Source organism: Xiphophorus maculatus, chromosome 1 (genome assembly GCF_002775205.1).
Source record: "Xiphophorus maculatus strain JP 163 A chromosome 1, X_maculatus-5.0-male, whole genome shotgun sequence".
Taxonomy (NCBI): domain Eukaryota; kingdom Metazoa; phylum Chordata; class Actinopteri; order Cyprinodontiformes; family Poeciliidae; genus Xiphophorus; species Xiphophorus maculatus.
Window position 1 is genome coordinate 19,616,859 of NC_036443.1, and position 24,875 is coordinate 19,641,733.

Sequence of the window (24,875 nt, forward strand, 5' to 3'; positions counted from 1 at the left end):
GTGTGTTTACTGACTGTGAAATAACAGTTTGAATGCAGAATAAGAAACGCATGTCAAATCCGGGCTTGGCTGGCAGGATGGTACCAGCCAACCAACAACAAGCAGCGCCCTCTGCTGGCCACACTGCGCCCTCCAAGCACAGCACAGAAGAAAGAGTATCGGAAAGCAGGTAGAGCTGATAAAAGATTGTCTTTAATGTTTGGCATTGTTAATGAATTCCATACCACAGCAGTTATGGGAGTAGGAAAACCACTTTTACAACCAAACACTTTTTGATCATGCTAACACCATATGTACAGGAAAGCACATTGAAAAGTGTATAAAGTATTTATATGAGAAGTATGGTGGAGACAGGCCACAGTCTAATGAATTTGTCCTTTCCCAAACACCGATTATAGATATTTATCAATTACATTGATCTCTTGAGTACATGTATATACACAAAACAACAATAAATCTTTTTTTTTAGGGCTTTTGCAATAAATCTCAAAAAAATATTTCACAATACTGCTGTATGTACAATAACAGAATGTACATTGAAAAATCCTATTTGAGTATCACTTCAGTCGCCTGTTATCCTCAAAGCCGCATTTAACTAGTAACCTCAAATCCATACAAACTACAGCAGCCTGTCTGATACCTTCTGTCAGTTCCTGTGATATGCACACACAACTGATGATCTCACATACAAAAATAGATCTTGTCTAGTCAGCTGACAACTTGATGTACACAAACACAAAGCATCCACCTGCAAAAATCAGCCAGGAAAACAAGGAATTAGTAAAATATTAGCTATATCCTTCCAACCAACAAAGGAACAAAAAACAACGCAGTTTCTCCTACTTCACAAAAATAAAGCAAAAAAATAAATAAAAAAAGGAGCATTGCTCTCCACCTTGTTGATCTTCAGCCTTCTCCCTCATCAGAGTCAAACAGCAGAAGGTGAATGAGAAAGAGCTTCAGGCAGGGCAGAAGTATCAGCACAACAAAACAAACAGCAATCTGAAACCAAAGCAGAATGAAACCATAGAAAAACATCACTAGGTCGATATCTGCTCTGTTTTTGTTTTCTCCTTCAGCGAGAGGACAGAGTGAAAAAAAAACATGGCTGCCGCTAAACGGTGAGAGGTCAGACTGCATTAGAGTGCACTTAAGGCAGGTAGGCGATTCCAACACCATCAGGAGAGACCTGATGGTGCCACAGCAGCTGTGCGGGTTCAAACCTCACCGCTGACCTGACGGCAAACGCAGAAGGAAAAAAGTGGAGAGGAAGGTTAGTGACTGGAGTCCAGCAGAGACGAGTGTCGGGGGAGGGGGGGTGAAGAGGAGTCTTCCTCCTGTATTCGCCATGAACATGAAAGCCGACAGGCGCGAGACGAGTTTGCCTCTGTCCTCCATTTTCCCAGCAGTCCCTTGTTCATCTGTAGATATCTTTGCCACGTACATAGGACTAACGAACTAACGAAGACTTAAGATAAGAACTGGACTTGAAGCACTTGAACAGAAAACTGGGATTTGCAGCTTGTGCGGTTACAAGAAGAACATCTCATCTGAATACATTCACGTAGTTGTCCATACACGTGGTACGGATGGGAGATTGGTAGCTCATGTCCAAACGGAGAGCTGCAGGCTCAGTTTCAATGAGCTGAGATTTATGGGAGTCCAGCAGCAACACACATAGCGGCGCACCATCTGATATGATTCACTATTAAGGAGCACTTAACAGTGTTGTCTGAAAAAAACATAATGGGTTTAAGCCTTCAAAAACACTACAATGTAGCAAATTTATCAAAAAAATTATTCATATTTATGAAGCGTTTAAACAACAGAAGTCAATCCACTGTGAGTAACAGTTTATTTGCTGTGAAAACTGGCATGGAAAGCAAAATTAAGGTCGCTCAGAGCTAATACTGCACCGTGTTGGTTGCAATGTTCCACAAAAACCGTTGAATCATATAATTGTCAAATGAAAAAACATGCTCACAGACGAATTGTACAGCTGTGTACAATCAATATCAATTTTTGAACAGAGTACTTTTGTGTTATTGTTCTGCAGATTCTTCTTTGAATCCTGCCTCGGAGGCCATGTGGAGCGGCGAAGGTAGTTTGTGCCTCGGACTGCAGCTTGGTGGATTTTCACTCCTCATCCCTTCATGTGCACTGGCGATAAAATACACGGTGATAGGGATCAACCCGGTACACACACATGCTTCACACAAAACGCTCTGGTACTGCAGTCATGGCTCAGTGCAGATGAAGAGATAAAGACAAGATCGCCCTGATTGGAGCCTCCCCCTCATTGGTTCTCCTCGTGCTCCTCACTGATGCACTGCTCCCAAGGATGTTTTCCTGGGTCCTCCCTGTGGCCGTGGGGGGAGTGGAAGATCCTGCGAGGCAGTGGGATGGGCTGAGGAGTTAGCTCCTCCTCGGGGATGCAGCCCTCTCTCAGGTAGGGTTTGGGCGGCACGGCTGGAGGCTGTGGCCTGCGGTAGGGGATGTGATGGGGAACGTGAGTGGGAACGTGGTGGTGCTGGGAGGGGCCATGGGAGTGGCTCTCAAGCCCAGGGTGGGAGTGAGGGTGACTGTGAGGGTGGCCGTGTGGGTGTGAAGCGGGGTTGCGGTAATGAAAAGGTCGAACGGGGTCAATGGAGTCAATTTCTGTGCCACCGTAGTGGATGTGAAGGTAGGGAGAAGGCATGTACTCATCAGGGGGGGACCACAGATGGCTGGGAAGTGGCTCCAAGGCGTCGTTCCTGATGGGACCAGGATCGGGATACTGGCCGCCGAAGTTACTCTCGCTGAGAGACGAAACGCCGCTGCTGGCGCTGCCTGACAGCGTGGAGTTACTTCCACCTAAAGCTGACTGAGGGCTAGTGGGGGAACCAGGGATAGGGTGGAGAGGAGACTGGGGAGACAAAAAAGCAGCAGCTGTCAGGAGTGAGGTTCTGCATAGCAAAAATTATTAGCAATTTTTGACTTCTAGACTTTTCCAGACACAAATATATACATTTTTCCTTCTCTCTATCATACACTAGACATCCTTCTTTCAATCAAACACGTTGGAGGGTGAAAAGAGCCAGACACACTATAGAGCAGGTGAAACGTACAAATAAAAAATATAAGAAAAAGAATCTGCCACTGTGAATCTACTGCAATCTTCAACCACCAACATTACTGGATGTATTTAAATTCTGAAGCAAAAGTCGCTGATACCTTTCGGAGAGATCGAACTGGCAAAGCCGGAGGAGGATCAGTGTTTTGGTGGTGAAATGCATCACAGTGCATCATGAAATGTCCTGGAAATAAAAACAAATATATGAATTTAGGAAGAAATTACACTGATGTGAAGAAAAAAAAGAAATTTATGAGCATTTCTAAAGTCAATAAGGTCTGTATTTGCTGGCAGCCATCATAGCACACAGAATATTCAATCCCAACTGAAAACGAGATGTTAAAAACTAAATTCTGAGATGCAGTGAGACGGTACCTGATGGGAAGGATCTGGGAGGAACAGGGGGCATGATCACTCCTCCGGTAGAAGACGGGACATAGTTCATCTGCTCCCGGTTCTCTCCATCCAGACTCCAGTTGCTGGAAGCATTGGAAAACACTGGAGGAAGAACGACATCAAGGCCTCGCATGAAAGAAAAAACACACACCACCAGCAACTCAGCTATGCTGTAAGATTTCGCTTTGTTTGACTTACCTTTCTCTGGTAGATTCATGTGAGGATCAGCACAAGGCTTACAGGGGCTAACTTGCTGAAGTAAGGCACGCTGCATGTGGTTATTCTGTTGCTAAGATGAGAAATTAAAAGAGAGAAAAAAAAACATATATATTCTTTTCTGTTGCATCAGAAAGTCAAGAGGATCTCACAGGCAGTGTTGTAACGCATTATGTTTTTCAGGGTAGCGTTGATCGTCCATACCTGTCCATTCTCTGCCACGTTGTAATACATCGAGTTGTTGGCCCTCTCACGGTGAGACGGCAGAAGCATCATCACTTCTCGGTTGTGTTTAGACTTATCGGGCAGAGACGGAGAGCCTACACAGAAAATTATTTTTTAAAAAGTGTTAATCAACATCTCTCTACTAAAACAGAAAAAATTACCCTGTTAATTACTCATTGACCCACATTGTTAATGAGTTATAAACATATGGATTAAATCTATGCTGAACTATTGTTATTTTGTATATTTAAAAGCAGTGGGCATTTTTTATATGGGCAACATGCCTCGCTGTTCCAATAGGAACATGCAAAAAGTTAGACAGCTTTGATGTAAATAAAAACTTTTCTATTGATTAATAAAGGTACAGATAATTTTCAACATGTGATTTTAATGAAATTGAAATTTTAATTGATATTCCTACAGCAATTATTAGTAGAGAGGTACGTGTCTCGAGGGGGTGAGTGTGTGTCCAAGATCCTACTCATGCCACAAACGTCACCAATTTAAAGAAATATTAGAAGTTTGGTGAACAGATCTGTGAGTGAATAATTTTCTTGCATGACCTTCTGGATTTATGCCTCTCACCTCTGGCACTTGATGGAGCGGAGTTTATAATCTGGGAGGAGTTGGAGCGGATTGAACTCAAACTAGAAGACGACGGGCTCGGCTGAAAAAAAGTTATGTTCTAAAGATTAAAAAACTGAACTGTAACGTGAGAAAACAATAGACAGTTTATGTGCATTTCTAAACCACAGATAGATGAGAAATTATGGGTAATTCCGCACACAATCTCAATGAGATTAAGAAGTCTTGCCTGCATGTGCATGGACTCCTCTGGGTGCTCCCCCATCAGGCCGTCAGTCATGATGACCAGGTTTCCTGCCTCACTCGATGTGTGAGAGGACAGGGAGGAGGATGAGTGACGGATCGAGCCTTGCAAATTCAGAGGGCTGCAGGACCAACATGTTGTTTGAGAACATAAAAATGACATTTACTGTAAATGTTGCTTTTCTTCAGAGGTCTCAAACATTTTAAGATTCATTGAAGTCATTGGTTTATAAAAGTTTGAAAAATGTATTTATAAAACTATTAATCCCAGATTCACAATTAGTTCAATGTTAATTTGGCCTCCTTTTGAAGGTTGAATTATTTGTGGTAATGAAATCTTATATTGTGTTTAATCTTAGCCTTAATAGGCAGGTATTTACAAACAATAACCAAGACTAAAATCTATTTGGCTATTATTCCCTGATAACCAAATGGTGCTCCAACTTGGTACTTTTTTCTATATTACAAATTTAGCTGATACTTGCCTTTGGCGTGTATTAATAATTATTTATAGTTGAACCAATCCCTTCAACATGTAACCCAGTTGAAGTGGAAAAATACTTGTAAACATTGTTTGCTCTGGGATCGATTCTTAGATTAATAGCTTAGAAAATTGGTAGATAGAAACAATTTAAAAAGCCAGACCACACCTAGAAGTGTCGATCCCAGATTAAAATTAGCGATGCGGCGCAAATGAAAGGATGAAAGTTTGAGTGACTGACCTGTGTCTGTGCATCAGCCGGACGCTCTCAGGGCTCATGTGGTTGTGCGAGGAGAGGATACCTCTGGGAGAATTGACCCCTGGGCAGCCTGCAGGGCCGAATCGATCCATGCCGGGCACACACTGCTGGGAGCCAATCACATACTACTCTGAATATTTACACTGCTCACACAAGCAATGAGCACAAACATGCTGGATCGAGGGAAAAGCATAATATTTATATGAAAAGATGTCTGTGTGCCAGCAGGAACCCCCAACTGAACACAGAATGTTGATAGAGTGAAAGTCCTTTTACATTTTCTCATGCTTCAACCACAAACTTCAATGCCTTGAAGTTTTTGATGTATATACAAAAGCGCGTGGCAGAAAACTAAAAGTGCACAACAAATCACCCTCGCATTGAAACATGGTGGTGGCAGCATCGTGATGTGTTAATGTTTTACTTCAGCAGGAATGGGGAAGTTGGCAAGAGCTGATGGGAAAATTAATAGAACTAAATACATGACATCCTGAAAAAAACTGAATGTTTGAATGGCCTAGTCAAAGTTTAAACTTAAACCCAAGTAAAACCTGACAACTACAAATCTTCTCCATCTATTTTAACTGAGCATACCCTATTTTGCAAGACAAACAATTTGATCTCCTGCTGTGCAAAGCTTATAGAAATATGCCTCAAAAGATTTGGGGCTTCACATGTAGAGAAAGATATTATATAGATAGTATTTACTCAAGAAGGCTGAAAACATACATATGCCACACTTTTCAGTTTTTCTTGGTAAACAATTTTGAGAGCCAGATATCATTTTGTTCCCTGTTCCCATTTTTAATAAATACATTGAAGTTTGTGATTGTAACAAAACAAAATGTGGAAAAGTTTAAAAGTCTTTTTTCTTTTTCTTTTTTTTTTTTTTACAAAGCATGTTAAGTATATTTAAAAAAGAAAAATCAAAACTCACATGGTGTAAACCTGTCCTCATCATGTGGAACTGGTCCACAAGCTTTTTGTGCAGAGGACGCATTTCTGGATGCACCAGTTTCTCATGAACTGCCAGCCCCACTCCAAGAATATGCACCTGACATCAGAAAAGAAAAGAAAACAAGATGTTTCTATTTCCAAAGCATTCTTAAATCTACTAAAGTATTTAAATTGAATCTGACCTGCTCCTGCATGAGATCCTTCAGATGCGTGATTCTCTCTGTGTCTTCGGGGTGACTGCTGATGTAGTCTTTATCGAAGAAGGCCTTTTGCAGAAAATCAAAAGATAAAGATTTCTCACAGCAACAACTCAACACGCCTCACTTTCTCACTTGCTTCCCCTTCGTCTCTGCCCTGAAGCTCTACCTCCTGATATCTGGCGATGCCGCCGTTCACAGCAGCATCTATGACGCCGTTGAGACACATGCTGAGCGGGTTGATGTTGCCGTGATGCTGCCTGTGTTGGTACTGGCTGATCAAAGTTCGCAGCTCCTGGGTCTTATTCTCCACAACATAAATGGCATTCTCAAGTGGGCTCACCTCCACCTGAAAACACAGATAAAGCCGATGTTAAAGCTGCTTACATGTCTGAACGAAGCGATGTGTTACACGTTTGATATGAGCCCACCAGTTCTCTCCTCTCCACCTCTGCCCAGCGGGCGATCCCAGGGAGAGGACGAGCCAGAATCAGGGTTGTTCTCTCAATCCACAGACTCTGTTGAACATGCAGATAAAAAGCTGCGGTTATTCTAACGGCATCGTCTAATATTAGTTAAACCCAGTGGGCATCTGACTGTGTTTTGCAGATAAAAAAAAAACCTGGCAGGCAGAAACACAGTTGTAGACTGGTGACCTACATGCTTAACACTTTGTGTGGTTTGATTTTAAATCTGGGTTACTGTGTCACACAAAACTACAATATTATGCATAAGCAAGTCTCTGAAGTGCCCCAGGCTGTTTTTGTTTTTTACATTTCATCTGTAACTCCTCCATGGGCTGCCACCTTATCGTGGTGGAGGGGTTTGAGTGTCCCAATGATCCTAGGAGCTATGCTGTCTGGGGCTTCATGCCCCTGGTAGGGTCACCCAAGGCAGACAGGTCCTAGGTGAGGGACCAGACAAAGAGCAGCCCAAAGACCCCAATGATGAAGGAAAACTTTGGACTTGGTGTTCCCTCGCCCGGACGCGGGTCACCGGAGCCCCACTCTGGAGCCAGGCCTGGAGGGGGGGCACGATGGCGAGCGTCTGGTGGCCGGGCTTTTACCCATGGAGCCCGGCCGGGCTCAGCCCGAAGAGGAAACATGGGCCCCCCCTCCCATGGGCCCACCACCCGTGGGAGGGGCCAAAGGGGTCGGGTGCAGTGTGGGATGGGTGGCAGCAGAGGGAGGGGACCCTGGCGGTCCGATCCTCGGTTGCAGAAACTGGCTCTTGGGACGTGGAATGTCACCTCTCTGGTGGGGAAGGAGCCGGAGCTAGTGCGTGAGGTCGAGAGGTTCCGGCTAGAAATAGTCGGTCTCACCTCGACGCACGGCTCTGGTTCTGGAACCAGTCTCCTTGAGAGGGGCTGGACATACTTCCACTCTGGAGTTGCCCAGGGTGAGAGGCGTCGGGCAGGAGTGGGCATACTTGTTGCTCCCCATCTCGGCGCCTGTACGTTGGGGTTTACCCCGGTGAACGAGAGGGTAGCATCCCTCCGCCTACGGGTGGGGGGACGGGTTCTGACTGTCGTTTGTGCTTACGGGCCGAACGACAGTTCAGATTACCCACCCTTTTTGGAGTCCTTAGAGGGGGTACTGGAGAGTGCTCCTCCTGGGGACTCCCTTGTTCTGCTGGGGGACTTCAACGCTCACGTGGGCAATGACAGTGAGACCTGGAGGGGCGTGGTTGGGAGGAACGGCCCGCCCGACCTGAACTCGAGCGGTGTTCTGTTGCTGGACTTCTGTGCTCGCCATGGATTGTCCATAACGAACACCATGTTCGAGCATAAGGGTGTCCATATGTGCACTTGGCACCAGGACACCCTAGGCCGCAGTTCGATGATCGACTTTGTCATCGTTTCATCGGATCTGCGGCCGTATGTCTTGGACACTCGGGTGAAGAGAGGTGCGGAGCTGTCCACTGACCACTACCTGGTGGTGAGTTGGCTCCGGTGGTGGGGGCGAAAGCCGGTCAGACCTGGCAGGCCCAAACGTGTTGTGAGGGTCTGCTGGGAACGTCTGGCGGAATCCCCTGTGAGACGGAGCTTTAACTCCCATCTCCGGCAAAACTTCGAACACGTCCCGGGGGAGGTGGGGGACATGGAGTCTGAGTGGACCGTGTTCCGTGCCTCCATTGTCGAGGCGGCCGATCGGAGCTGTGGCCGCAAGGTTGTCGGTGCCTGTCGCGGCGGCAACCCTCGAACCCGCTGGTGGACACCTTCGGTGAGGGATGCCGTCAGGCTGAAGAAGGAGTCCTATCGGGCCTTTTTGGCCTGTGGGACTCCGGAAGCAGCTGATGGGTACCAGCGGGCGAAGCGGCATGCGGCTCGGGCGGTTGCTGAGGCAAAAACCCGGGCGTGGAAGGAGTTTGGAGAGGCCATGGAGAAAGACTTCCGTACGGCTTCGAGGCGATTCTGGTCCACCATCCGGCGTCTCAGGGGGGGGAAGCGGTGCAGCACCAACACTGTTTATAGTGGGGATGGTGTGCTGCTGACCTCTACTCGGGACGTTGTGGGCCGGTGGGCAGAGTACTTCGAGGACCTCCTCAATCCCACCAACATGCCTTCCACTGAGGAAGCGGAGCCTGGGGACTCTGGGTTGGGCTCTCCAATCTCTGGGGGCGAGGTCGCCGAGGTGGTTAAAAAGCTCCTCGGTGGCAGGGCCCCGGGGGTGGATGAGATCCGCCCGGAGTTCCTTAAGGCTCTGGATGTTGTAGGGTTGTGTTGGTTGACGCGACTCTGCAATGTCGCATGGACATCGGGGGCAGTTCCCCTGGATTGGCAGACTGGGGTGGTGGTCCCCCTGTTCAAAAAGGGGGACCGGAGGGTGTGCTCCAATTATACAGGGGTCACACTCTTAAGCCTCCCTGGCAAGGTCTATTCAAGGGTCCTGGAGAGGAGGGTCCGTCGGATAGTCGAACCTCGGATTCAGGAAGAGCAGTGTGGTTTTCGTCCTGGTCGTGGAACGCTGGACCAGCTCTACACCCTCGGCAGGGTCCTGGAGGGTGCATGGGAGTTCGCCCAACCAGTCTACATGTGTTTTGTGGACTTGGAGAAGGCGTTCGACCGTGTCCCTCGGGGAGCCCTGTGGGGGGTTCTCCGGGAGTATGGGGTACCGGGCCCTTTGATACGGGCTGTCAGGTCCCTGTATGACCGGTGTCAGAGTCTGGTCCGCATTGCCGGCAGTAAGTCGGGCTCGTTTCCGGTGAGAGTTGGACTCCGCCAGGGCTGCCCTTTGTCACCGATTCTGTTCATCACTTTCATGGACAGAATTTCTAGGCGCAGCCAAGGTGTTGAGGGGATCCGATTTGGTGGCCTTAGGATCTCATCTCTGCTTTTCGCAGACGATGTGGTCCTTTTGGCTTCATCAGATCGTGATCTGCAGCTCTCGCTGGAGCGGTTCGCAGACGAGTGTGAAGCGGCCGGGATGGGGATCAGTGCCTCCAAATCCGAGGCCATGGTCTTGAGCCGGAAAAGGGTAGAGTGCCTTCTCCGGGTCAGGGGGGGTGTCCTGCCCCAAGTGGAGGAGTTTAAGTATCTCGGGATCTTGTTCACGAATGGGGGAAGAAGGGAGCGGGAGGTCGACAGGCGGATTGGCGCAGCGTCTGCTGTCAAGCGGGCGCTGTACCGGTCCGTCGTGGTGAAGAGAGAGCTGAGCCAAAAAGCGAGGCTCTCGATTTACCGGTCGATCTACGTTCCCACCCTCATCTATGGTCATGAGCTTTGGGTCATGACCGAAAGAACGAGATCGCGGATACAAGCGGCCGAAATGGGTTTTCTCCGTAGGGTGGCTGGGCTCTCCCTTAGAGATAGGGTGAGAAGCTCAGTCATCCGGGAGGGACTCAGAGTAGAGCCGCTGCTCCTTCACATCGAGAGGAGCCAGTTGAGGTGGCTCGAGCATCTGGTCAAGATGCCTCCTGGACGCCTCCCTGGTGAGGTGTTCCGGGCACGTCCCACCGGGAGGAGGCCCCGGGGAAGACCCAGGACACGCTGGAGGGACTATGTCTCTCGGCTGGCCTGGGAACGCCTCGGGATTCCCCCGGAGGAACTAGAAGAAGTGGCTGGGGAGAGGGAAGTCTGGGCCTCCCTTCTGAAGCTGCTACCCCCGCGACCCGACCTCGGATAAGCGGAAGAAGATGGATGGATGGATGGCATCTGTAGTAAACACTATTTACAGTTTTGAAAGAACTAAGATTCTAACTATATTTTACAGATTAAATGTTTCTACAGATGTTTGTGAAATCCGCTAATGCCACTCTTCATCTCTGAACCAAAATCAGTGTCCAAAGGCTGTGAAAATTACTATAAAGGTATGAATGTTCCTATAACAACTCAGTTAGTTCTGGGAAAAACATCAGAAATATCAGCTAATAGTAAAAGAAAAACTTTCAAACATACTGAGGTAAAATATACACATATATGGTTTGCATTTCATAAATGTCTGACGATATTTTTAAAGCCAGTGCTTAAGCAAGGAAGACCAAAATACCTGATAACTAAAGTAAAATGATCCTTGACTACAATTCTTTGGTTTGTGATATAGCTTGACAAACCACTTCTCATTGGCTTTCAGTTCTAGTCTTTAATTTCACAAGCAAACTGACTCATTTATTTGATAATGTAACAACTTCAAACTAGGCTTTGCTAGATGAAGTATTGTTTCATTGAAGTTTCAATTGAACATCTATAAGTCCTGCACCCTTTACAGCCCTGTTGTGAATCATGGTCCCAAGCCAATTGATTGTACAGTTTTACAACTGTACTCTATATTTATACAACATATAGAGGAATGTGATTAAATGACTGGATTTTAAAGGCAAAAATTGGATTGGCTAGGTTATATGTTAGATTATGATTGGATATTAATTGTGCCTGTTTGTCTTGTAATGTTAAATGATGTTTGTTGTGAATTGACACTGCTTAAGTAAACTGAATCCAATTAGATGCTACAGAAATTAGGTTTGTCCAGAATAATCAAAACAATTTTGCATTTGAACTCTATTTTAATGAAGACGTCTTTATTTTTCAAACACTGAATAAAAAAACATCCAACACAGTTCACCTCCAAAACTGCATATCTTAAATGCTTGTTAATATAGTGGCTTAACTGAAAAACAGGGATAAACTAAGTGAAGAAGAAAAAAAAAAAGCTGGTGGCTTCCGCTGTGGCCACCAGGGGGCATTACACCAACCTAAATCAATTGAGACGTTTATCACTGCTGCTTTAATTACCTGCTGTTTCAACACTTGGATCCATTTCAAGTGTTAAAAGGCTACACCTGGACTATTACTCTTTTGAGTAAAGGCTGAGTTGAGCTGAGAGTGTCAATCCTGTTCATACCCTGAACTCATTCTCCCGGTCCTTAGGCCCCTTGTGGAAAGGCCTGTCATAGTGGAAGCGGCTGACATTGTTTATGCGGTAGAAACTCTTGATCCTCTCAGGCACACGCTCCAGCTGAGGCACATCAGAGATGTCTGAAACTGGAGTCACTGCGTAGATCTGCAAGTCTAGGGAAGCCACATGTCAAGGAAGAGACAGACGAGACAAATGTTGGTACATGTTCACAGAGGGGGAAGAGAAGGAGGGAGATGGAAGGGAAATGCTTTTACTGCCTCACTTGGAAAGAACAATGACAGATTGAGGTTTAGTTGGGGCTTTTTTATTTAATATGCAACATTTTTCAGTCATCATTAACTTGTTCTATTAATACAAAACATCTTTATCTCTGAGTGGCGGCACCAGCAGTAGGAAAGTTATAAGGATACACTGGGCGTCGCTCTGCAGGATGGTGTCATCAGGCTGGTTTGTGTGCTGCATTGCAATGGCTTGTGGAAATTCTCCCAGCATCCTTTGCTGGAAATCCTCGAGCCGTTCGTAGTCGTAACCACGGCAGACAAACTCCTTATTCTGCAGAAAAAAGCAGGGAAGTGTTCAAACCTCACTGTACCTCTCACTCAGTTTAAAATCTGTAGCACAAGCCTGCTGGATCTGAAAATAACTTAACCTCATCTTTTTTTACCGTTTCAGCACCAACAGCACAAGCTGCAGTGATGGTAATACTCACAATTCCAGTTTTTTACTATGAAAAGAAAAACAGCCAAAAGACTCCACTGTGATTCACAGGGTGTGAAAGAATCTGGATATGATTTAATTTTTAAAGCTTAATATTAATATTACATTAACATAATATAATATATTTTACACTAAGGTTGTAGTTTTAAAATGAAAATCCTTTTCTCTAGAGCAGTTAAGAAGCAGCTATTAATGACTGTATGCATCAAATTTAAAACAATTACTTTTTTCCAATCCTCCACTGAACTGGCTGCAGCCAAACCCCAACCATAAACATCAACAACAACTTTATTTACAAAGCACATAAACACCAGCCACAGCTGAAAAAAAGTGCTGAACATGAGAGATAGATAAAAGAAAACGTTAAAAGAAAATGACAAAGCTTAACACTCAACAATAAAAATTACTATAAAAAACAAAAACGTTCCAAATATAATAAAACAAAGCTTTATTTTTTATCAAAATAAAGTAAACTCTATTCTCATTTGAGTTGAAGGCAAATGAGTAAAATATATTTAGACGAGTTTTAAAACTGGACAGTGAAAGGACCTGTCAAATTTATAAGCATTCTTTAACTTAGGGGTCTCGATATCGAAGGTCTTGATCCGTCAAAGCTTCCACTCGGAATGACCAGAAGAAGCTGGTCAGCAGAACCAAGTGACCGAGTGAGAGCATAGCAGTGGAAAAATTCTATTAAATAAGGCGGGGCGAGGTTGTTAAAGACCTTAAAAACAAATAGTAGGATTTTCCTTTATGTGTTTCTGCTAAAATACGCACAGCAGCATTTTGTACCAGCGGCAGACAAGTTTAACATTACATTTAAACAAGTTGCAGTCCATCTTTTCTACACAAGAAATGTCCGCTATCCCAATAGTTACATGTGGGAATAACAGACATGGTCTCCTGCCAATTTCCGATCACTGCAGTCTCTTACCCGGAGGAAGAAAGGAAACTTCCTCCCGTAGAAGCCCATCTTAAAGAACTCCGGCTCGATCCTCTGCTGTTCGATGATGTTGTCATAATATGCTGCCTCCATTTTCTGTGACACAAAGACAAACAAGCAGCGGAGCCATGATGAATAATAATTTAATCACACACTTTACTGAATCCCCTGCGCTTCCAGAGGAGCGTGGGCGTGCTCAGGTAATTGGGACGTTGTGTTTGCACTTCACACCCCACAACAGAGCATCACAGTGACAGAGGGAGCTGAAAATCTTTCCTTTACAGCATCACAGAGAATTCTTGTTTGATGGCAGCAGCAGAAATGCGTTGCGTGCGGCACTTTACCTACCCGTATCCAGCTGAGACTCTGATAATCATATAAAGTCTCATACTGGAAAGCCAGCTCCCGGCAGAGAGAGATCCCATATTCCCAGCACTGTAGACATATAAAAGAGATAATGGAAGAATGAGAAATGAATCTAAAATTTTAGTTTGCATTGGCCAAAAACCACCATTAAAATGATCAATTTTGTTATTATATTTGTCTATTGCGTGTAAGGATTGAGGAAGTTGGTTTTGATCGTACAGAAGCGTTTACTTGAGTAAAATTTCGGGATACTCCACCCATTGTTAGGAGGTTGACTGAATGAAGAACAAAGATGTTTTAACTGGCAATCTAAGAAACATCTTTGTTCATGGCAAAAGAGGTCATCTTATTAGGAGGGAAGTAATTAGAGTTGTGTATTCTAAAATTGTAAATTGACCTCCATTGGGGTTGGCTGTGGATGGTGTATTTTCACAAAAATACCAGAACCAATGATATCTTGGTGTTTTAACTCTTTACTCTCCATAATTTCATCAAATAGCAGTTTCTAATTTGTGCCAAGGGAAAGCAGCAGGGTTAATTTCCAAATCTTTACATTACTTCTGGTACCAACTTGCCAGGTGCTTTTTAACCACCAATTGGGCTATTTTTATCCGGAAAAAAAGTTTAACACTCACTGCTTGAGGAGGCTCTATATTTTTTCCCTTCATATATAGCAATAACTGCAGGAGAAAGCAATAAATTAATGAAAGATGACGGTTTTATTTCTTTTCAGCTGCTACCTTTGTCCACTGGGCATTTTCCTCTGCAGAGCATATGGGCCGGTCAACTAATTTAATTTTTCGGATGAACACCGGCCAGGGAGGAGAGACTTGGGAAAGAAAATTACATTTGAACTGATTGCTCTTCCTCAGTATGAAGCACTGGATTTGTGCAAAACTTTTACATGAGTTATTTATATAGCTCCCTACAAAATATACAAATACATCAGAAATTAGCTCCATATCGATCTGTTAAAACATTAAAATCATACATTAAGTAGTTGTTTATATGATTAGATATTTGTAAGTTTCATACTAAGAAATTTAACTTACTTTAAAAGATTCTTTAACTTGTGTAAACTATGCAATTCTGCAGCATATAATCCACTAAGAAATGTTGTTTTAGTAACATGCAAACCCTTTGGAAATGATTAAGGAAGAAGAATGAAAAAGTTAATAAGTGATTAATTAATCAGCTGCACGTTCATGATGAAAATTTAACAACCCTTCAACAACAGAGACAAAGAATCTTAAACAGAAATGGTACCAGGAACAAGGGTTCTCAAGTCCATTCCTTGAGACTTACCAGCCTGCAATCCCTGCTCCAATACACCTGAGTCAGATAGCTGAATTCCCTCAGCAGCAGTAATTCAGCTCTGCAAAGTTCTGCTAACAAGTAGTTCATTTGATTCAGGTGCTGGAGAAGTTGCAGGATGATAACTTTCAAAGATTGGACTGAGGCACCCCTGAGTTTCAACCTTCTCCTTTCTGTTTAAACACACAAATCAAGTTTTATTTGGAAAAAGATCAAATTTATTTCACCGCAATTTTTCCCTTTCCTCACAAAAAGAGACAGTAAAATGACTCAGACTGAAAAGTAATTAAATCAATAGGAAATGTAAAATATAAAAGAAACAGCTGTAAAAAACAAAACAAAAATCACTTGCCTTTCCCTTGTTGAAGTAGTGGAGGATTTTACGACTCAGGTTTTCTTTGCGTTGCCACTCGCTCTGACAGGGGTAGTGGAGAAAATCCCTCAGAGACCGGTCCTCCCACTGCAGCAGCTCCCAGTACAGCAGCAGAGTGAACGCTGCCTCTGTAAACGAATAACAAATGAACAAATACATAACAATGCTTGATATAGCAAAGTAACATGAAGGGATGATCTTTTTTAGAGACTAAGCCTTAAAGAGAAGCAGAAATGTATAATTAGCATTTATTTCAGGAACAGATGGCGTATGACATGAAACACAGTCAGTGGCAAAAATACACAAGATGGCCTGAGCATCGTGACTGTATGCTGGCAAGACGGTAACTAGAGGTGGAAAGAACATTAAGGATGTTTAAATCCTTCATTTCCAGGCTCAGAAAGTTGTTAAAATGTAAAAAATGTTTCAAAACACAAAACAAAATCAGACTTTTTTTTTAAATGGTCATTTAAACTTGCATTAGCACACAAGATCTCAATAACCACTTCTTCCAAGACTGGAGATTTTCTGTAGAGTTCCAAAGGTCCAATTAAAATATTCTACCATTTATTTATATTTTTACATACCTTTTGTTACATCTCTTTATGTCTCATATAGCAGTGCACTAAATGCACATTATTTATGTCTTAAAAGCTTCTTTTTGCTTCTATGAACACCTAACATGAGGAAACCAGTACATTGAAATCAGAAAGATTCAATGATAATATGCAAACTTTAGCCTGAAAAGCTTTGATATGAACCAAGAACATTCATGCTTTAAACAAAGCAGCAGTAAAAACAACCGTAACACTGTACATCTGTGCTGCCAGATCTTGGTTAACATTCCTCTATGCACACACCAAGGGCTTGAAAGATGAAACTAGACATAATTTGGTGTCTCTAAAAATAAACATTTGCCCCCTTTACTTGTAGGAAATATCTGAATGAACCAATCAAGGCACACAATTGAAGCTTTCCTTTCTGTCGCCCAGGTGGGAGGAGGTCTGTTCAGCTGTTTCAACACAATAGAACTGCTTGTGCTTAAATTAGAACCAAAGGTCTATTTTTAATCTAAGAACATGAGTGCCTACTCTGCAGATCAGCATCTCATAGAAAAAAAAAAAAAAAACGTCCACCAACATTTCTATTCTGGTGAATTACATGATTAAATGCCATCTGTTCGAAAGAGTTTCCATTCAAAATGTTTTGTGTTAGAATTAGCTTTAAATTGGTAGCGTGGTGTCAAGTTGATTAAGAGTCCTCATGTTGTTTTAGTTCAGAGTGAGAGACTGTGATCCGCCTTGGTCATTGGTTCAATGCATAAAATACGCAGTCATAAAAAATATAACCTACTATAAATAATCCAGTGCTGTTGTGTTACAAGCCTGGAATGTATTTTGTTAGCCACCCTCCATGACACACACTGTTCACTTAAGGGAATAGCTTCCATCCCCCACCATTGTGTCTCTTACTGTTCGCCATGTGGCTTACTTCTGGCTGTGTTTGTGCCCTGGACCCCTTGATGTGTGTTTCAAGCAGTGACACGGAAAAAGAAAATCAGGCCCAGTCATGAGGAAAACTGCATGAGTGTCATTTAGTGTGTTGACACATCAAGTAAGGCACCCTGGAACAGCTTTAGAGTCGCAAGGTAAAAGCACACGCCATTAGAGTGAAGTTGAGAAGTGCAGATTGCAGCAAAATCAAGTCAGCAGAGCCACAACTAACACATGCAAAAGAGAGGAGGAAGAGCAACATCTCTGGTAGGAAAGGAGCAAACAGAATTTTGTGGTTGGTTCTGGTAAGAATTGACCTGCCAACATGAATTTCAGCTGATTAAAGATAAAAGGATTCACGACTTCTTTCTTAGCCTTTCTTATCCGGTGAGGAGTCATGGGTTTTTATATCAGAACAAATAGGCTGTTATGCCATTTGTGTGAGAGAGAGCTTGCCGTACAAACAGGGGTTTAGTCATTTTTTTAAAAATCAATATCCTACAGTCCAAAAAAATCAAACCAAATAACAAAACTTATAACAGTTAGTCAATGTTTGTGCTCTAAATGTTACAACAGATTAAAAAATAGTAACAGGTAAAATAAATATATTGGTTGCTATACTGGTATATGCAAATGTTTAACTTACTTGTACGTCTGACATCTGATTCACTGTTATTTTGTGAACTGGGATCAGAAAAGCTTTATCTAATTTCTTCAAGGAATTTGTATTTTTACATTCAATCTGACATTTCCAACAGGCTGCCATCATTTCCCTGATTGAATATACTATGATCAGTCCTCCCTGTTATCTGCTGAAAGTCTTGCTCTCTCATGATATGAGCCTATTGAATTTTCAACACGTAGGAGATAGTATTTGTTTTTTTAATAGCTTTTATAAATTCCCCGACGGGGAGTGAAGTTTGTTTCAGGTCCCTCTTGAAAATGAGATCTAGATCTCAACGGGGTTTACCTGATTAAATAAAGGAAATTTAATTTTTTAAATAAATCTATGATTTTACTTTCAAATATCTCAATAATGTTAAAAATAAGTAACTTTGAGGGTATTTCACATGGCAATTTTCAGGTCTAAAGCATTACATCTGTAATGCTTGGGTATGGTGAATTCAATAATTGGAAAAAGGTGGGATTTTCCAAATTGCTGGACACTGGTCTGGGCCAGTCAATCTGATTACCAGCAGATTCTTTTTAATCTTTATCATTTGAGATGCCCGCCTTTTAACGGTACCCTTTGCAACTGTGAAGCACAAATTTATTTAATTGTAGTAGAGAAAAATAATATAAACTACACTGTTTACTATTATTATGCTAATCTCTGAAAATAAACAGGAAAATATTACAAAATTCATTATGTCATGTGTTATCACCGTAATAACTGTATTTCACAAAATAAGCATCAATAAATTCACGGTCATAATGTTATATTTGTCAACGAGTATATACAGTGTTGATAATATTTGAGCTGTGTAACAGACCAACGTGTTTTTAATGACTCATATGGATACTTATACATAATGAAGCAGCTATAGTTTGTGAGTAACACTCTTTAATGCCACTTACTCAGCCTGTTGGATATAATCTTCAAAGTTCCCCTGATTTTCTGCTTACAGGACTGAAAGGGGAACTTTAAAATACAAAATGCACAGTAAATCTTTTTCTAAGAAGCAATAATAAATAATAAATCCAAGAATAAAAGAGTAAATGCCAGAAGCACATAATTATCTACCTGACATTTAGACCATGAATTTAATCAAGGGAGTCTCTGTACTCTTGTTTGATTTTTAAGGTTGGAAGTCTCCTATCTATTAACATGCTCATCTGCGTGGGAGCAAATAATAAAATGGGGGTTTTAAACCAGGTTTTATAATTTGATGCTCCATCTTCCTTTTGCATGAAGAGAGAAAAAAAACAGAGACAACGAAAGAGAGAGGCACACAGAAAGAAAGAAGAAAATAAAGAAAGAAATCTATCCGATACCCACGTTCGAGTAAAAAAAGTTACACCTGTCTTAGAATGTTTTTATTTTACTTTGTTTTGCTTTTGTTTTCGGCTATGTTATTTTTGATATCAACAGACACAATATTTTTAGGGTCAATAAAACAGAGATCACCTTCAATCAAAATGAAACAACGTAGTTGTACTTTAAAAATCCGCTGCTAAAAGGTTCTACAGTATCAAAGTGAGCGTTGAGTCGTACCAAACTATGTGATATAAATGTACTTGCAGTCTGAAAGTTACCTGTGAAATCCTCCGCCTGAAGATGCAGGTCACATAGTTTGTGGATGTAGCGGATGTACATGTCCTCCTTGTTCACCTCTGATTTATAGAAGTTCTGATGTTGCAATAGAACAAGAAATAAAAAGTAGGTTACAAAATGATCACATAAGACCGGAAGTGTAATGAATATCTCACCATAAGGTTGACTGAACCACCGATCTTCTTGTTCTCCATCTCGTCCCCTTTCATGCAGTCCCTAAAAGTACAAGTTGACTTTTTAAAGCCCTGAAAACAACATCATTATAGCATATCGGTATGCTTTACGTTAGCATACCTGTAATCAAGTATTCTCTCAACAAGTCTTGTTACTGATGTCACAAATGAGATTCCAGTTTCCCTCCATGTCTCCTGCTCAATCTTCTCCAGCAAGCTGGAGGAAAACACACATTGACCACAGATATTAAGTACAGGAAGCAAATACCACAATTTTTCAGCTTTTGAAAATGCAAAGATTATTCTTCACCTTGGATAAGGACCAAACAGCTGTGTTCTGTTGTGATGGAAAAACAACAGGGAAACAATTTGCAAGATCTTAAAGAAACAGAATATTTCCTTCATAGACTCACTAAGCATTTGTTTGACACTCACAACAAGCTGAAGAGCTCTCTGTGGTTGTCATCGCCTTTCCCATCCGACACCATGCTGTCCAGCTTATCCATCAGCTCTGCCTCCACCTGAAGGTATGAACGTCCAGGAACAGGCACATTTTGTGACAAAGAGCTATGTGGGCCATATGGATGAGGCACACACTCTGGATTTTATAACAAATACATTTTATACTAACCTGTTTGAAATTGCCATTTTTCCTTTGCTCCCAGTCCATCATATCATGAAAAATTGGGATCATAATATTCCGGACCTCAGTCTGAGGAACTAAGGTGACACCAAGGAAGGGTCCCATCATTCCTGGGATGAAGTGTGGCTTGTTGTCACCTGGTTGAAATTGATTGATACAGACAGAAGTGTTTGTTGAACAACTCCGTTAAATATATACAGGATACACACACAATGGTGTTTTAAGCCACATTGAATTTCTTTAAACCGTTCTTATGAGGCCTCAAGACTTTTTAAAATGATACTGATCCTTAAGCTCTTTAAGGGGTTTTGAAAATCCCTTAATGTTATAATTTCAGAGTTATAATTTCTCTGTGCCTATAACAGAATTCAGTACAACATGCGTACGCTTAATTAAATATGTAAATAGGTGGAGAACAAAAGCACCAAATAAGAAAAGAAGAAACGTCACGCCTAAGACTTTGCATTGCTTCCCATTGTTGTGAAGCAATGTGAAAGCTCCTAAAGAATTTGTCTTAAATGGTGCTTTTGTCAAAGACTGCTGCAAACAAAATGCCTAAAGATGCTGCTTAAAGTTTCTCTCACATTAATATTTCTGTATTGACAGGAAACAGCTTCACTCTTTCAATTTATTAGCCTTTTGTAACCACTGAGTGACTCCTATTTCAACATGAAGTAGTGAAAAATTTAAAAAACAGAGAAATGTTGCTCCAAATTTGTGATTAAGCTAACTTTGGAAGCAAAATATTTAAATAAATCATAATACATTTGTAATGTACTGCAAATACTTCACTTAAATGATTATTGATGAAGGGAGTGACGGCTGACCCACCTAATTTCTGCCACATGCTGAAGAGCTCGTATGCCATTATTACTCTCAAATCGCCATGCCTACAAAAGGAGAAGATTTAGAAGTGAGTAATAAGATACATTTATCTGATAAAAAAAAAAAAAATGCACATTTATTTTTAGAATTTGAGGGAGGCTTTTACTTGTCCAGGGTTTTCTTTCTCTTGGCAGGAGGGAGTGCTTCCAGCTGCAGACTGGGTTGGTTGATATAGAGGACAGTGAGGCTGAAGAAGGAGTTCCACACCTAAAATACAAAGAGAAATCCACATAATTAGCTAGTAATATCATTTAAATGATTACACAAAAAGCATAAAATATCTAGTGGTTTTATGGAGTTGAAGGTTTTCATCGTTTGCAAATGCACAGACACACCTTGAAATCAAAATCTCCCTCAGAGAAGTTTTTGTGCAGCGCCGGAGACAGAAACTGAGTCGTCACTACGATGATGCTGCAGAAATACAACACATTGTAAAGTAAAAACTAGCCGGCTGCCAAACATTTTACTTAAAAACTTGCAACACAAGCATCACCTTCAGATAAGTCCCTGGATTAGAGAGCTGGCTTTGCTCACTCACCATCTGCGGGATAAAAACCGTATAACAGAAGCAAAGAAGCAGACTTACTGGCTGGTTAGAAGACGCATGACGCTCCAGTCTCTGGGGAAGATAGTCAGCTTCATCAAGTTTCGAAAAACACAGAAAATCTTCAACAGAAACTCCTGCAGGAAAAGATGCAACAAAAATCTGCTCAGTCCAAGTGTACAGCTAACAGACGGCAGTACAAACTTTCCCTGATGTCAGCTCAGGACTGAAACTGAGAACTGAGCAAAGACGTTATCAGACTTTTAGACTCTCTCGCCTTTAGTTCCTCCTTGCTATGGAAACTGTTGAGAAGATGGTGGAAGTGGATCTCTGTCATCTGTCTGAGGAGAGAAAGGAGGCAGGAAACGTACTCCCCCTGCAGAGAGAAGAACAAGTACAAAAACACATAAATAAACCTGCTCAAAATAATGACTAAAGTTTGCAGAGTTTTGTTATCATCCTTCAAAGGGGCAGATCGAGTGAAGGCTTACCGTTATCTCCGCGGTGCACTGGGGACAGCGTTGTCCTCTGGATGTCTCCACAGAATGAGATTTGCTCATGATGGACAGCAGAGTCTGCAACAGCACATCCAGAAGGCTCTCCACCATCATTTCCACTTCTTCCTGAACAGAGGACTCCTGAAGAGACAGACAAATTAAAAGAAGATGAGGAAAACATTAAACCACCATGAAGTATGTGATTGACAAAAAATTTAAGTATGGAACTTGGCTTACATTCACACAGCACGTCTTTAGTGTCAGTTCCGATTTTTTGCTGAAATCCTTTTTTTTTTTTGGATGGGCAATCAGACTAATAGTTTATTGCGACTGCAATCACACTTCTGTGTGAACAATTTATGACCCCAAAGCAACCCGCATTCTCCAAAGAAGAACAGAGACGTCATACAGCAGTGCACATTTTACAAAAGTAATAATGGATCGATTAATTTGATCAATTTTAAAGCTGTTGAACAACGGGAGCCAACAGTATTGTCACAAGATCATGAAAAGAATGAAGAAACTGAGAGAAAATAAAAGTATAACTAATAGCAATGGCCTTTTGTGGAGCACTGGTGTCAACTTCTGTAGAGAAGTCTATTTGGAAATGTAGTCAGATGACGTAAAGGTCAGATAAATGCAACCTGATCGTTCTGACTGCAGATGCTTTGAAAACCATGTATGCATGTACTACGTATTTAATTTAGTATCGCAAATGGAAGTGAAGGAAGGAAGGATAGCAGATTAAGACAGTAGGATAAAAAATAGAGTATGGAAATAAAAATGTGTCATAATATTTGGACCTCGAAAATCTTTAGATAAAGTCCAATAGTTTTCTGTACTTTCACACACTGGAATACTAAACTTAGTAGAACTAAGTAACCCTGTAATTATGAACTTAGTAAAGAGTACTGCACCATGGAGCTGGTCTTGATTATTGAAAAGATGCTGCTCAGGATCCCAGAACAAATGAGCAGCTCCCTCTGCTGGCGCAGATGTAGATGGATGTGATGCAGGACGACTGGCAGCAGAATACTCCGGGACTCTGAGGCAACAAGCAGGGGGGGAAAGCAAGCAGAGATGAAGCGAAAAACAAGATTATTGGGGGGTAAAAAAAGATTCAAAATCATTTATGTTTGTCTCACCAGGAAAGAAGAAGAGTCGGCTTTCAACTGTACGAGCAATCGACTGAAGTTTGACCACGTCCATGGACTGACCAATGTCCACTGTGCTGGGCATGCTCCCTAGTGTGCCCCTGACATATTCAGCTACCTCCTGAACGGTGAACATCTGCAGCAGCTCATCGAAGATGTCTGGGAAACTGTTCAACAGTGCTGCCTATGGGGGGAAGAGGTGGGGACACACAAAGAAATAATTTACAGCACACAAATATGAAAAAGTGTCTGTATGAACACTCTAACAATGACACTTAACATTTAAAAAGATATAAAATATACAGCAACATTATAATACTTAAAAAAAGCAAAACAAGCAGATCGATTCTACATTACTTTTCTTCAATAAAAGTCAAAATTGTAGTTTATCCATATTGTTTCAAATAAAACCAGTTTCTGAAAAATAAACATCCTGTTGGAGAGGGCTGATGCCTTCTCACCAACTGCTGCATTGTTAATCCAACACAGGGGGGCGCTGTAACTTACCAAAAAGGAGGAGAGTCAAGAATTATGACCACAGAAAAGCATGCAGCTGGTCACAACTCTAAGGTGTCCAGGATCAAGCCATGGATGGAGCAACAGTGACAGTAAGGCAATGAAGCCTCAGTTAAAATAATACATAAAATAAAAATTAAACCAACACATATATGACAAAACATACATTAACAAAGATCATTCAATAACAAGACCATAACCAAAGGAAATATACAACAAAATGACAACTGGCAAAAGAGGAATAGGACTTTTTGTGAAATTAGAACATCACTGAAAAGATCATTTATGGTAGAGAAGGAAAAAAATACATTTTATAAGACTTATTACACATAGAGTGATATACTTCAAGTGCTGATTAGGGTTTAGATCGAATTAAAAAAAGTTTACTAGAATATCAATCAAAAGCATTTAAACATAAATGTCATGTTATGGTCAACATAATTATGGAGAAGTGTGCTTCCTTCACAGTCATTGAGATCCTTCACAAGGAGGCTAAGCAACAACATGTCATTGATAATAAGTTAATAATAAGATAATAAGATTACTAAGTCTTGTTGGAAAATTGACTGGAAGGAAAAAGTATGACACGATTGTCACCATCCTCATGTCAAACCACTCCTGAACTAGAGACAAAGTCAGAAACACTGTACCTGAGCTAAGAAGAAAAAGGACTACACTATTGTTCAGAGATCTAACATCATGTTTTCAGATGAGCATCACAGTCAAGAGGAATGATAGACCAATTAATCTGGACAAACTGGATGCTGTTATAAATAAAGCAACCTTCATAAGAATATGTTTCTATTTGCAATACTCAATGATAAATCAGTCGGAAACATGAAATGCAAACACTTGACATGTACCACTGTGCTTGTAATAATATTGTCATCTCCGAAGCTGTTATACATTTGTACCGTGTGTATTTTGAACCCCAAACAGTAAAAATGTTTGACAGGA

At 41.8% G+C, this 24,875-nt stretch overlaps 1 protein-coding gene across 3 annotated transcripts in view; it reads right to left on the reverse strand.

The window, feature by feature from the left end:
- Positions 1-170: 170 nt before the first annotated feature.
- The window catches only part of LOC102221116 (dedicator of cytokinesis protein 3-like), a 58,894-nt gene continuing 34,189 nt past the window's right edge, over positions 171-24,875 (reverse strand). Inside the window, exons 24-54 of one of the 3 annotated variants that reach the window (XM_023335471.1) lie at positions 23,394-23,586; positions 23,166-23,293; positions 22,243-22,389; positions 22,029-22,127; positions 21,794-21,888; positions 21,543-21,618; positions 21,314-21,414; positions 21,154-21,212; positions 20,311-20,459; positions 20,115-20,200; positions 19,990-20,016; positions 19,801-19,896; positions 19,662-19,722; positions 19,488-19,581; positions 15,718-15,866; positions 14,034-14,120; positions 13,677-13,781; positions 12,436-12,577; positions 12,011-12,177; positions 7,103-7,189; positions 6,841-7,020; positions 6,657-6,740; positions 6,455-6,571; positions 5,500-5,621; positions 4,764-4,899; positions 4,535-4,616; positions 3,929-4,044; positions 3,707-3,797; positions 3,488-3,610; positions 3,214-3,296; positions 171-2,905 (exon numbers count right to left, since the gene is read on the reverse strand). In XM_023335471.1, coding sequence (XP_023191239.1) covers positions 2,297-2,905; positions 3,214-3,296; positions 3,488-3,610; positions 3,707-3,797; positions 3,929-4,044; positions 4,535-4,616; positions 4,764-4,899; positions 5,500-5,621; positions 6,455-6,571; positions 6,657-6,740; positions 6,841-7,020; positions 7,103-7,189; positions 12,011-12,177; positions 12,436-12,577; positions 13,677-13,781; positions 14,034-14,120; positions 15,718-15,866; positions 19,488-19,581; positions 19,662-19,722; positions 19,801-19,896; positions 19,990-20,016; positions 20,115-20,200; positions 20,311-20,459; positions 21,154-21,212; positions 21,314-21,414; positions 21,543-21,618; positions 21,794-21,888; positions 22,029-22,127; positions 22,243-22,389; positions 23,166-23,293; positions 23,394-23,586 — 3,891 coding nt within the window. In that variant the 3' untranslated portion in view covers positions 171-2,296. Of the gene's footprint in view, positions 2,906-3,213; positions 3,297-3,487; positions 3,611-3,706; positions 3,798-3,928; positions 4,045-4,534; positions 4,617-4,763; positions 4,900-5,499; positions 5,643-6,454; positions 6,572-6,656; positions 6,741-6,840; positions 7,021-7,102; positions 7,190-12,010; positions 12,178-12,435; positions 12,578-13,676; positions 13,782-14,033; positions 14,121-15,717; positions 15,867-19,487; positions 19,582-19,661; positions 19,723-19,800; positions 19,897-19,989; positions 20,017-20,114; positions 20,201-20,310; positions 20,460-21,153; positions 21,213-21,313; positions 21,415-21,542; positions 21,619-21,793; positions 21,889-22,028; positions 22,128-22,242; positions 22,390-23,165; positions 23,294-23,393; positions 23,587-24,875 lie in introns of all 3 variants that reach the window. The other 2 variants (XM_023335463.1, XM_023335460.1) reach the window with 2 other exon arrangements.